General features: G+C 37.9%; 1 protein-coding gene across 2 annotated transcripts in view; it reads left to right on the top strand.

Moving 5' to 3' along the window:
* Positions 1–2289: 2289 nt before the first annotated feature.
* KLHL1 (kelch-like family member 1) overlaps positions 2290–14007 on the top strand; it is a 541448-nt gene continuing 529730 nt past the window's right edge. For both annotated transcript variants that reach the window (XM_010842287.1, XM_010842286.1), the window contains exon 1: positions 2290–2792. In XM_010842287.1, coding sequence (XP_010840589.1) covers positions 2290–2792 — 503 coding nt within the window. The remainder of the gene's footprint in view (positions 2793–14007) is intronic.

Below are 14007 nucleotides of genomic sequence, written 5' to 3'. Positions count from 1 at the left end.
ATTATTTTATATTATATATTATTTAAATTAAGTTTAAATTAAATGAAGTTGGAAAATCCATGATGCAATCAATTTCTTAAAAAGTCAGTTAGTTATATGCACTCATATTTCTGTACTACCTCTGATGGAAAGTTTTCTCTGTCTTGCTTGTAATGTGTGATTTCATACATTGCTTTCTTCCCAAAGGGAAATACTTGATTCAGTTCTTGGATAAAAATGATGTGTCACCATTGTTTGATTTAAAAGGCTTTTTCCTTTTCTTTTCTCTTTTAACTCTGAATACTGAAAGAAAAAAAATCAAGGCACAGGGGACTGTAGTCCAGCTGTTGTGGAATAAATCAATATTAAAATGTGTAATAGTGGATTTTCTTCTTCTGAAAGTAGGGATTGTGTGTGCTTAATTTCTTGTTTTATTAATACATCTAACTTTGTCTAAGAAAGAAATGTAGCTTCAAATGTAGCTTCAGTTTCTGTTTAACTTTACTGCTCAACAATGGGGTAATATAGTAATACTATAACTGTGCTTTAATCTTTGATTCTTGTGTTCTGTTGGGGGTTGAAGCTATGACTTTCATAAATTTCTGTGAGTTTCATTTAATTAAACAACCATATTCCTTGTTGAGTTAGGGAAACTGCAACTTCTCTGATCTGTTTGACGTTGGCAAAAATGATATCGGTTCTATTTTAAAGGCTCATTAAAGGAAAAGCTGAAAAATTTCTTCGTGGTCATAGCTAGAAGGGATCATAAATCTTCTCATTCTAAATATAAGGAAAAACACATCTTTTCTTCTTCAAACAAGAGATTTCTGCAGAATAGTAGCCTTTGGGTATATTCAGTTTTTTCCCCCTAACCTCTTCCATACATTTCATATCACGATTTTTGTACTAGAAGGTTATGCCTTGAAATTACACTTTATCATTTTATTCCACTTCTTGGTTTACACGGAGAACAGCTTTCATTCTACGGCAACTCATTAAATGCACTGATTTTGCACAACTCGTCCCCTGTGCTCAGATGCCCATCTTCAAATTTCTACCGTGTGCCTCTGGCCCCCAGGGTGAAAGCACTGCCTGAGTGCGTTAATGGCAGAATCACAATGTAATTGTCAGAATGGTGGCATCGTCACACTTTGACGCCAGCATCCTGTTTCTTTCTTCTCACTACAGAGAAACTAAGGCTAAAGGTTAAAGGATGCGCTTTATTAAATAATTCAAGCCATTAACCTGGAACCTGCAAAGCGATGGCAGCCTATTAAGTTTACGCTGCCATGATTCACATTTGGTGTTTACTGATGCAAAACCATATTGCCTGTTTGCTTTACTTTTATTGCTACATAGTAATGTAGTGAGGAAGGAGAATAAATAAGGTGACAGGACCCACACAAGGGGACAATAAGAGCATCAGACTCACTTGCATAAAGAAGATTGAAGCCTTCCCTCCCTCCCTCCATCTCTCCGTATAGGCCTCAATGCACATCTGCGTCACTTACTGGGGAGGAGGAGGCGCCGAGGCAGAGAGAAAATTGTACTGTGAGGACCTTGACAGCTTCACGGCGCGGGCTTTCCTTTTGCCCTCCTATATTTGCTGGATTTTTTTTTTTTTTTTTTTCTCTCTCTCTCTCTCTTTTACAAACTGACTAGATAAAACCACCCCTTCTCGCCTTGCAGAAGGCATTGGACTTTCTCAGAGATACCCGCAGCTCTCAGAGCATCTTCCTAGAGAGCAGGGACAGGGGCGCAGGTGCATCGAGAAGGCTGAGGGGGTGTGTGCTTCTTCCGCGACTTGGGGATCTTTCTCTCTGCAATCTCCAGGCACTGAACTCTAAGCTGCAAGGATAGGGGAGCCAACAGCTTATCGACTGAGGCTCTGCCATCCGTGCATGCTAGGGAAGTGTATCCAGCTGCCTTCGCCTCGAGAGCTCTGAGCGCGCAGACCTCCCTCCCTCGCGCGTCTCCGGCATCAGGGCCGTCCCTAACCGCGGTCACCTCGGGACCCCGCAAGGAGATCGGGGATTCTCAGTCCTCTGCGTCCAGTTCCTGCCTGTGCACCAGGCCGTTGAGTTCCCCACGCGCGGGTCCTGAGGTCCTGACCGCAGCTGAGCCGCACGGCTCTTCTGTTCGCGCTCTGATCGTCGCCTGGCAGGGCGCGCAGCCGCCCGGTCCCGTCTGTTCCCAGGGTGCAGAGGGAGCCTCCCGCGTCCTCCTCCAACCCGGGGCTCCGTTGGCCTGCCTCCCCAACCCGTCTACTCCTGCATCAGCTGAGGTCCCTTCGCCTTCCTTGCGTCAATTATGTCAGGCTCTGGGCGAAAAGACTTCGATGTGAAGCACATCCTGCGACTCCGCTGGAAACTCTTCAGCCACCCGTCGCCGTCGGCCGGCAGCCCGGCCGGGGGCAGCTGCCTGCAACAGGACGGCAGTAGCAGCTTCGAGCACTGGGGACCTAGCCAGAGCCGCCTGCTCAAAAGCCAAGAGAAGGGCGGAGTGAGCACTTTCTGGAAGAAGCCTTCCTCTTCTGCCTCCTCTTCTTCGTCTGCCTCCCCGTCCTCTTCTGCCTCTTCCTTCAGCCCTCTGAATGGCACCCTCCTGCCTGTGGCTACGAGGCTGCAGCCAGGGGCGCCCGGGCAGGGAATCCACCAGCCCGCCAGGACTCTCTTCTACGTGGAGTCCTTAGAGGAGGAGGAGGTGCCTGGAATGGACTTTCCTGGACCACACGACAAAGCGCTTGTCCCACAGGAGTTCAAAGTGGAGCCAGCCAACTCGAGCCAAGCAACAGGTGAAGGGTGTGGACACAGGTACAGTAAGACCCCATGGGACAGCCAAGCAGCCCTCAATTGCCACTTGTTCCCGTCCCACCCGGTGTGCTCTGGTAGTTACTAAGTTTTAGGTTGAAAATTTTGATTAAGTGATGCCAGCCTGATTTTTATTACTCAAGTTGTAATCTCATTAAAAGTTCCCTCGTTAATTTCTATTGGCTCCTACATATTGCTTTTCTTTTGGAGTTGTAATCACAAATTGAATGTATATGCATTTTGCTAACTCTCCAGGTAGAGTGGTTCTCATATTTCTGAGGTTACAGTATTTTTCTGTCATTTTCTGTCATTAAATGGCATCTGTGAATCTCCCAGTTATCTAATGTGAGAAGAAACTTCACTATTCAAATGCATCTCGTATACTGGCCTAGTAACTGGCTTGGCAGATTATCTAGGATGGTTGTGGCTTGAATCTATATTCTAGGAGTAATGAGGTGGACAGAAGGAGGTTCTGGACAACATTATCTTCTCTCTTTTTCCTCCATCCTCTATCCCAACTTGCCTTTTTATCCTACTTCCTGATCACCTTTGCTTTGTTCAACGTCTTAGAATTAAACTCTTACTAATGCCCTTTGCATTATTCTACCTTGATTCATTGGCTCAGTATGGACTGTGTATTCTTAGTAAGCAGGTCAATGTCAATTTCCTGTTTATTTCTAGTATCACATCTTTGAGTACAGTTTTTCTACTGTCAAGACATAGAAAAACTCTCTCACACATGACTTCATTCTGAGTTTGATATTTTCAGAGAATTAACTCATTCTACACTAGATAATTACTACTTTAGGCATATAGTGAAGGGATCTGAAAAGGTTTGCATTTTAATTCATATATGAGAATATATTATGAAGAAGAATTACAGGGGAGCCATAGGAAAATTATGATGAAACAGTTAATAATAAAATTTACCTTTCAGTAAATAAGTTAGAAACAGAAACAATGTTTTAAACTTCTGCTTCATTGAATCAACATTTCATAAAGTTGTCATGAAAGAACACATAAAACAAATACTATAGATGTTTTTCTGTTGACAAATGTGAAGTTAAAGATACAAAAATCATCCTTAAAAATTTTCAATTATATGGATTATGTGGATTTGAATTTGAATTTTAAGAATCTTGAACATAATCTTATATGCAAAGATAATATAATGGAAGTTTATTATTTTACAAAGAGAGGTTTAATTTACTATTTTCAACTATGAGAAAGTTTTTTCTATATATAGGAGACCTAAAATATAAATTTATCTATTATTCAGTTTAATTAAGATACTTTACAAAAATAGTCATAACTTTGGGTATCATTACTACTGTGAAGTTATTTGATTTATGTATTCACTGGTGACCTACAATTATGGATTTTTTTTTCAGTTATGGATTTTTTAAAAAATAAAATATGTTGGGCTTTAGCCCCTTTGAGCACTTTTGATTTTATTTTTGTTTTTATTTTTGAGTAATAATTTCTAAAGATCTAGTATTTCACCTTATATGTTTAAAAGAAAACCAGTTAGGTTAAATATTTACCAACTACTGTTATATTGAAACTGGTACTTATGTGTCTCAGGCAGTTCAGGAAAAAAAAAATAGATTTTTTTTTCAGTTTTGTAAAGTCTTCTCATCAGCTCAACACCTGACCGTCTGGGAATATTTATGTTTGATAGTTTTAAAAAACAATTTACTTTATAAAAATATATCTTAAGTATATAAGGCATATTTGGCATAAGTAATTTCAGTAGAATTTTATATAAGTTGGAGAATTTAGAAATACTTATGGAGTATTGGCTTAAGAAATTAAAGAAATAAAACTAAGAACTAATAGTCTAGGTTAAAGATAAAATACCCATCAGATTTACTTCCAGTCCCTCACTTTTGAATATACATCAGTGTTTTTACTCATTAAGAGTTGTATATGGAAACAATTCTGAAAACAAGTCAAGTGCCACCCCAAATCATCTTTACTTTTGATATGAGGGCTTCTATAAGAAGTTTGTATGTGTAAAATATTGAAATTAAGGTCTAATTTTATTTTAAAATTCTTATGCTTAAATCCTTTAGTTAAATTTTAATTTCTTGCTGGATGAATTAGTCAGCATTGATAGTATTCTCGTGGATTTTATATGTTCCTAAACATTCATAGACTACTGGTTCTGTGTTCATGATTGATTGACAGCAAGCTACTAAACTTAGCAATTAGTTGTTATCAATACGTATTATTATAATATGCTGTAAGAATAATGTCCATTTCCCAGGAAGGACAACATTTCCAATATGTTAAATACAAAATGGAAAACAATATGTAAGATCATTCTGTAATATGGATTTACTTTGGTTTCTATCATAACCCATGCAGGAAATCTACATGAGGTTCATAATGACCAATGGACACATAAACCATATAAACCTGCATAATCATTTTGATTACTTGAATCATTACTCTATTACTATTCTATGCTGTCACATTTGATATTTAGCATTTTGCTTCATCAATTCTGAGCACTATAGCTAATCTACATGTGTAAACAAAGAGTTGGCCCTTTTTCTCTTTCTCCATTTCTCTCTATTTATTTGTTCTCATACTAGTTAAGAACATTGTTTTATATAAGAGGCTCAGTTTTATTTGTTGTTCAAATAGCAGCTGGGAGTTGCTCAGCAAAAAGCAGCTTATAATCTCAGAATTCTGGAAAGCTCAATTACCATGGAGTTGAAACATAAAGGTAGCAAGAAGACATAGTAAATTGATTTTCTGCTGAAAGCCAGTCTTTATCTTATCCCACTTTATCAGACATACATAAACAAATCTCAGTATTCTGCCTTACCTGTGACACTACTAAGAATCCTAACTCTTAAAGTAATAGGCTCTTGCCCTGTGGTATTATTTATTTGCTTTCTCTTTTTTACTGTCTGAACTTAGTTGTTGGCGAGTGTATCATTTCCTAGCCATCAGATCATTATGTATTTTTGGTATGCCTAATTTTTTTTGTACAAGATTCTATATGAGTAAACTAAAAAACAAAGACTTATTCTTGAAGTTCACAGTAATGTGAATAGGAGAAAATACATCATGTTTAACTACTTGCTTTTTTAGTTTTTTCAATTCTCACAGAGTCGAGGCTTTTATTTTCATGGCTTCAGTTGCATATGTACTCAGTTTAGTTGAACTCTGTGACCCCATCGACTGTAGCCCTCCAGGCTCCTCTGCACATGGGATTTTCTAGGCAAGAGTACTGGAATGGGTTGCCATTCCTTCTCCAGGAGATCTTCTCAACCCAGGAAATGAACCTGCATCTCTTGCCTCTCCTGCACTGGCAGGAGGATTCTTTACCACTGAGCCACCAAACTGTATTTTAGTTGCATTTCAAAACTCAGACTATACCTCTCCACACTCAACCCTCTTCTTTATCCCCACCCTGACTTCTGGTCTCACACATCCATTTGACCTCTCTGGTGGAAATCGCAGATACAATAATAACACAGCACATACAAAATTGAGCTTATAATCTCGCTTCTCTCTTGCTCAGTTTCCTTCTTCTCTATCTCAGAGAAGAGCATTCCATGCATTAGGTTGTGCAAGCCAGAAATACAGGATCGTATTTGTCAAAATCCTCTTTTCTTTTGATTTTCAATATTCTACCAAGTCCTGTCACTTTTCCTTCAAAACTGTCCTTTCCCCTGTATCTGTCCCACATCTCTCCAACTCCATCAACTGCACTTCATTTAAAAATACTGTCATCTTTTATGTCAACTTCTGTAACTCCCATCTACATTCTCTTCCTTGGTTAACCTTGCCACCTGTAATCTTCCTCCATACTAGAGTCAATGAAAATTTATAAAATAAAAATTTGAATTATTTTGTCAGATCCTGATTCTCCTTTTATTTTTCAAAGCATTTCCACCACTCTGACCATGATCCATTCTGTGGACAGCGATGCCCTGAAAGAGCTGAACCTTGTCCCTCACAAGATCCCCACAACTCCTCCCCTGTCTTCCAGGTCAATGTTCTTCTGTACTGCTTTTCTCTACCTCTGGGCCTCACGAAGTTAATTCCTTTCCTGATTATATAGTGATTCTCTTTCCCTTAATTGACCCTTTGCTGAATTCATTCCTATTCATTACTGAGATGTCTTAAATAAAATCCTTGTAGCTTTCTTGAAGAAGCATTCATTGATCTTCCAGAAAAAGTCACTTTAAAAATTTTAATTTATTTTATGCCCTTATTTTATGTTTTTAGAGTAACTGGTCTCTGTTTTGAGTTTCTTATTATAACTATATATTAACATATGTGCTACTTTTTTTTATTTATCTAACTCTGCCTCATGGACAGCATGTTTCTGTTTGCTCATTATTTTATACCTATCATAGAGCATATAGTTACTAATAAATACTGTTGAATGTATACATATTAGTCATAATCATAATGAATGACTTTGATTAAGAACTTGTTATTTGCTAGGTAGCATGCTGAATATTTATATTGTGGAGTTTAATATTCAGAACAACTCTTTGATTCTGATATAATTATGGATCCCTTTGTTAAATTATTAAATAATCATTTTATGATTATGAGAAGACTGAGATATAGACAGGTGATGAATTTCCCCCAAATCGCAGGACTGTAAGGAGTACAGCTGGACGTTTAATCCTGGTTCTCTGACTCCTGACACCATAGTCTATGCCACTTGGCCAACTCTTCTCTCAGTCTGCTTAAACAAACAAACAGAACAGAAGAAAAGAGGCTCCAGCCAAGATTATGCTGAAAGAAGTCTCTTATTTTTCTGGTGGAAATTGTGCTTGTGTCTCAATGTTTAAATAAACTATTTTAAATTATAGTGATGTACAACTCCTGATAAGGTTCAGTCAGAGAGGACTTAGCCCAAGTTAAAAAACACAAAATTATTTTCTGAAGTACTGCTTATTCAGTGCATTTTACTTTTTAGTTAAATCAAAGTATAAGGAAATAACCTAGACATAAAAAAATCATTAATTTTGGAGTCCAAATGAGAGCATTAAGACAAAAAATCTCCTTCTGAAGTACAGAACAATTGACACAGAGATGTGTCACAGAAAAGAACATATACCATTAGAATCTCATAGAAGTGTATGGAATTCATTTAGAATGGAAAGAAATCAGCATTGTTTCAGTCAAAAGGAAAGGAAAATGACACGAAGTGCTATTTCTTCAGGAATGTAGCTCTCAAAACATTCTTATATGGAACACTAAAATAAATAACATTCATATTTTCTCCATGACCTCAATTTTGTAGTGAAAAAGTATATGGAGTGGTTTTATTCAACTTAATGTCTTCCTTGTTAATTTATTCTAGGACTGGGTATTATACAGCCTATTAGAATTTAAGTCAGAATTAGCAAAAAACAATAGTTTGTCTGCAGGAAGTTGTTTGTTTGTTTTTTACTTATTTTAGGATGCATTTATCAATATATTGTGGTGTTTGCAAATAAGTCTACAGTTTCCAGATGCCATCTCCTCTGAGTACGTTTGCTTCAGGCAAACTAAGAAGATCATAAAAGAAAAAGTAATAAGATCACTAGGTTGGTTTGCAAGTACTTAAAACTCCAGAGCTATCTAAGAGAAACATGTGAATACAAATGTAAGATGAAATAAATAGAACTCTTAGTTGTAACAAATCATAAAACCTCTACACTAGTTGAAAAATCATATTGTGGTTTTCTTTGAAATTTCTAATGGATACTTTGTAAACTATATCATTAACCACTTCAAGGCATCAGTTTAAACGTTTAAAAAATAAGGAAAATCTCCCTATTCTACCCTTGGTTAATATAGACTATAATATTGATAAGTTATTTTAATTTGTTGATTTCTTGTATAAGTATCAACAGATAATTTGTATATCTGAAAGATGATATATTTCTAACATGTACATGTTAAGTCAAATTTCATTCCTTTTGACTAAGAGCTCTTACAGAATTTATAGAAATTTTAGATCTACAGGATATTTTAGAATTATATCAAGTTTAAGAACATGAAAATGTACCATATTTTAAATGGAGTCTCACAGTAATGAGACTATTGATTTTTTTTTAACATCCAAAATAACTGTAGGTATTTTTGTAGTAGCTGTAAAAACAAATTCTCTGGAATGTACATAGTTTATACCAGATAAACTTAATTTATCATTCTGCATTTAAGATACGATTATTCAAAACTTTGAGGAAAACATGATATAGAAACAGATAATCTGAGCAGAATCTAATATTTGAAAGTATTGTAGATCAAGTATAGGTAAAAATTCTGTCCACAATATTTAAATAGGTTTTGGTGCTACTACCTTTGTTCACTTTCTGACCAGGATTTGGAAACAGATTGGTATAAGAACTTAGGAAAGCATTACACAGTTTAGCTTGACTGATAGAATGTGTGGTATGATTTTAAAATCCTGCAAATGGTAAGCCAACAAGGCAGGTCATTTTGACTGAAGATCATGTCACAGAACCAGTACTTGAAAATGATCTGACAGTCTTTGATAAAGGTAAAGAGTGGAATCAACTGATTTAATTCTAAATTCAGATTTCCCCATCCCTTAAGCAGCCTTAATCCAACTTTTACAATTTCTTATAGAAAATCTTTCAGTTTAATTTCTCCTCGTACTTGTTTGTAACACTGTCCCAGTGGATCATTTGGGCTCCTTTATTCTTAATGATGTTGATAGGTACTTAGTCATGTAAATCACCATTTTCATCTTGGCTGAAATGTGATGGGATAACTTTAAAAATTAAAACATAAAATTAGGGGGTTTTAAACTACCAAGGTAGGGATAATTCAACTATTTTATAGTTTTAAAGAGGTGAATACAAAAATCTCTTTATATCTACAATAAACATATGGTTTGTTTTGATTTACTTCTTTAATAGATTCTAATTACATTAAAATGCCTGAGATGTTTCTTTAGGCTAATATTCACAAGTATCAGCTTCAGAGTAGACAGAAAAATACCCTTGGAAAGAAAAACTGATTTGAATTTATATCTTCAAATCTATGGATATAAAAATGTCCTGATTTTTTAATCCTGAGATTCATCTTTGAACTCTACAATGTTGAAAATAAGTTGAAGTAGTTTATCATTCACAGTAAAATTTAAATATGATTTCTAATTTTTCAGTTACCTTATCTTTCAGTAGAGTGGTTTACACACATTAGTTCCTAGATATTTGGTCTTTGGTGATCTGATGATATTTAAACATTTACTTGTACAATTTTTTCTTAAAAGGTATGGCATTTTGCATTTTAATTTCTTTATGACTGTGGTTTATAGCAGTTTTGGTCAGTGGTTAGCTGGACTTCCTAGTAGCTCATATGGTAAAACATCTGCCTACACTGTGGGAGACCTGGATTCAATCCCTGGATCAGGAAGACCTCCTGGAGAAGGAAATGTCAACCCACTCCAGTATTCTTGTCTGGAAAATCCCATGGATGGAGGAGCCTGGTAGGCTACAGTCCATGGGGTTGCAAAGAGTCGGACACAACTGAGCAACTTCACTCACTCACTCACTAGCTTGGTTAGCGGTTAGTTATAGTGGTTTTGGAGAAGGCAATGGCATCCCACTCCAGTACTCTTGCCTGGAAAATCCCATGGACGGAGGAGCCTGGAAGGCTGCAGTCCATGGGGTCGCTGAGGGTTGGACATGACTGAGCGACTTCACTTTCACTTTTCACTTTCATGCATTGGAAATGTCAACCCACTCCAGTGTTCTTGCCTGGAGAATCCCAGGGATGGGGGAGCCTGGTGGGCAGCTGTCTATGGTGCCACACAGAGTCGGACACAACTGAAGTGACTTAGCAGCAGCAGCATAGTGGTTTTGGTTAGTAAATTCTTATTAGCAATAGGAATATGCCCATATTAATCTGCCTAAGAATAAGAAAATTTTGAAAAGCAGTCTATGTTAAAATAATTGTAGATCAAATAATTTTCTTTAAATCAGGATAAAAGAACTGAGATTTCTGCTTCTGGCTGAGTTAGAATAAAAGGCATTAGGCTTATGTGTGCATCTAAAATAACAACAAAGAAGGAAAGAAGAAAGGAATACAGAGGGAAAAAAAAGAATGAAAGGAAGAAAGGAAAGAAGGAAGTAAGAAAATAAAGAAATAGGAAAACAAAAGAAAAAAAAAACAAGAAAGAAGAAATATATGAAACAATGTATTCAAGACACTGGACATCAGACACTGAAGGAGAGTAATTCCTGAGATATGAAAAACAAATGGAATGAACACTAATTGTACAAGCTCACTGCCTTCAGAGATTCCAGGCACTGATACAGGGAAGGAAAAAGGAAGAAGAGTGTACAAACCACCCTGGATTGAAGAGATGGAGCTAAGTGGTCAGGAAGATCAAAGTAGTGAGACCTCAAATGATGGTGTCATAAAAGAAAGCTGCAACAGGTAGAAAGCTCCAGAAGTCTGTGGAGGTGCCACTTAAGTATTCAGCAGGTCAGTATTCAGTAGACTAATGATAGTTACACATGTTTAAGGAAACCACTCAAGTTCTGGGAAAGAGCCATGTCAGAATTATAGGGATGGTTGTTCAGTTGCCAAATCATGTCTTACTCCTTGCAACCCCATGGACTGCAGCATGGCAGGCTTCCCTGTCCCTCACCATCTCCCAGAGTTTGCCCAAATTTATGTCCATTGAATCAGTGACGCCACCTAATCATCTCATCCTCTGTTGTCCCCTTCTCCTTTTGCCTTCAATCTGTCCCGCATCAGGGTCTTTTCCAATGAGTTGATGCTTTGCCTCAGTTGGCCAAAGTATTGGAGCTTCAGCTTCAGCATCAGTCCTCCCAATGCGTATTCAGGATTTATTTCCTTTAAGATTGACTGGTTTGCTCTCCTTGCAGTTCTAGGGACTCTCAAGAGTCTTCTTCAGCACTACAATTCAAAAACATCAATTCTTTGATGCTCTGCCTTCTTTATGGCTCAGTTCTCACATCTGTACATGGCTACTAGAAGGACCATGAAGTGAAGTGAAGTGAAGGGAAGTGAAAGTCACTCAGTCCTGTCTGACTCTTTGCAACCCCATGGACTATACACTGTATGGAATTCTCCAGGCCAGAACACTGGAGTCTGTACCTGTTCCTTCTCCAGGTGATCTTCCCAACACAGGGATTGAACCCAGGTCTCCCATGTTGCAGGGGGATTCTTTACCAGCTAAGCCACCAGGGGAGCTCAATAATACTGGAGTGGGCAGCCTATCCCTTCTCCAGCAGATCTTCCTGACCCAGGAATTGAATTAGGGTCTTCTGCATTACAGGCTGATTCTTTACTGGCTGAGCTACCAGGGAAGCCCCAAAAGACCATAGCCTTGACTACATGTACCTTTCTTTGCGAAGTGATATCGCTGCCTTTTAATGCACTATGTTTGCCATAGCTTTCCTGCCAAGAAGCAAGCATCTTTTAATTACATGGCTGCAATCACCATCTGCAGTGATTTTAGAGCCCAAGCAGAGGAAAGCTGCCACTGCTTCCACTTTTCCTCTTCTATTTGCCATGATGGTACCGAAGGCTTTGACTGTGCAGGTCACAACAATCTGCAGAAAATTTGTAAAGAGTTAGGAATACCAGACCACCTCACCTGCCTTCTGAGAAAATTTTATGCAGATCAAGAAGCAACAGTTAGAACTGGACATGGAACAACAGACTGGTTCCAAATCAGGAAAGGAGTACATCAAGGCTGTATATTGTCACCCTGCTTATTTAACTTACATGCAGAGTACATCATGAGAAATGCTGGGCTTGAGGAAGCACAACCTGGAATCAAGATTGCTGGGAGAAATATCAATAACCTCAGATATTCAGATGATACCATACTTATGGCATAAATTAAAGAACTAAAGAGCCTCTTGATGAAAATGAAAGAGGAGAGTGAAAAAGTCAGCTTAAAACTCAACATTCAGAAAACTAAGATCATGGCATCTTGTCCCATCACTTCATGGCAAATACATGGAGAAACAGTGGAAACAGTGTCTGATTTTATTTTCTTGGGCTCCAAAATCACTGTAGATGGTGACTGCAGCCATAAACTTAAAAGACTCTTGATCCTTGGAAGAAAAGTTGTGACCAACCTAGACAGCATATTAAAAAGCAAAGACATTAATTTGCCAACAAAGGTCCATCTGGTCAAATTATGTTTTTTCCAGTAGTATGTATGGATGTGATAGTTGGACTATAAAGAAAGCTGAGTGCCAAAGAATTGATGCTTTTGAACTGTGGTGTTAGAGAAAACTCTTGAGATTCCCTTGGACAGCAAGGAGATCCAACCAGTCCATCCTAAAGGAAATCAGTCCTGAATATTCATTGCAAGGCCTGATAGTGAAGCTGAAAGTCAAATACTTTGGCCACCTGATGTGGAGAACTTACTCATTTGAAAAGTCTCTGATGCTGGGAAAGATTGAAGGTGGGAGGAGAAGGGGAGGACAGAGGATGAGATGGTTGGGTAGCATCACCAACTCGATGGAAATGAGTCTGAATAAATTCCGGGAGTTGGTGAAAGACAGGGAGGCCTGGTATGCTGCATGTAGTCCATGGGGCTACAAACAGACAGACACGACTGAGCGACTGAATTGAACTGATGAGACCAGATTCCGTGATCTTAGTTTTTTTAATATTGAGTTTTAATCCAGCTTTTTCACTCTCCTCTTTAACCCTCATCAAGAGGCTGTTTGTTCCTCTTCGCTTTCTGGCATAAGTGTAGTATCATCTGCATATCTGAGGTTTTTGATATTTTTCTTCACAGGGTTGGTACCTGTTTTTAATAATTAGAATGGAAAACCTAATAATTCCTGGTACTAGATAAAGTATGTGGAAGGGTATTAACCACTTAGTAATAGAAAATAACTAGCCCTGGAGTAAACACTTCCATGGTTCCATTTAACAAATCTTAACAGGAAACCCTCAAAGCACCAAAGTGCTTCCAAGTAATGTAACTGTGTTCCAGAACAGAGTTGAAAAATAATTCATATATTCATAAATTTTTAGTACCAAAGAAGGCAAATATTGCAATATCTGACATTGAATTGAAGATAACTAGGCAACAAAGATGGAGAAGGCGATGGCACCCCACTCCAATACTCTTGCCTGGAAAATCCCATGGACAGAGGAGCCTGATGGGCTGCAGTCCATGGGGTAGCTAAGAGTCAGACAGGACTGAAGCGACTTAGCAGTAGCAGCT

This window comes from Bison bison, unplaced genomic scaffold (genome assembly GCF_000754665.1).
Source record: "Bison bison bison isolate TAMUID 2011002044 unplaced genomic scaffold, Bison_UMD1.0 scf7180017864176, whole genome shotgun sequence".
In the NCBI taxonomy this organism is placed as follows: Eukaryota; Metazoa; Chordata; class Mammalia; order Artiodactyla; family Bovidae; genus Bison; species Bison bison.
The sequence above is the reverse complement of the archived record's forward strand: the minus strand, read 5'-3'. Positions and strand labels throughout refer to the sequence as shown.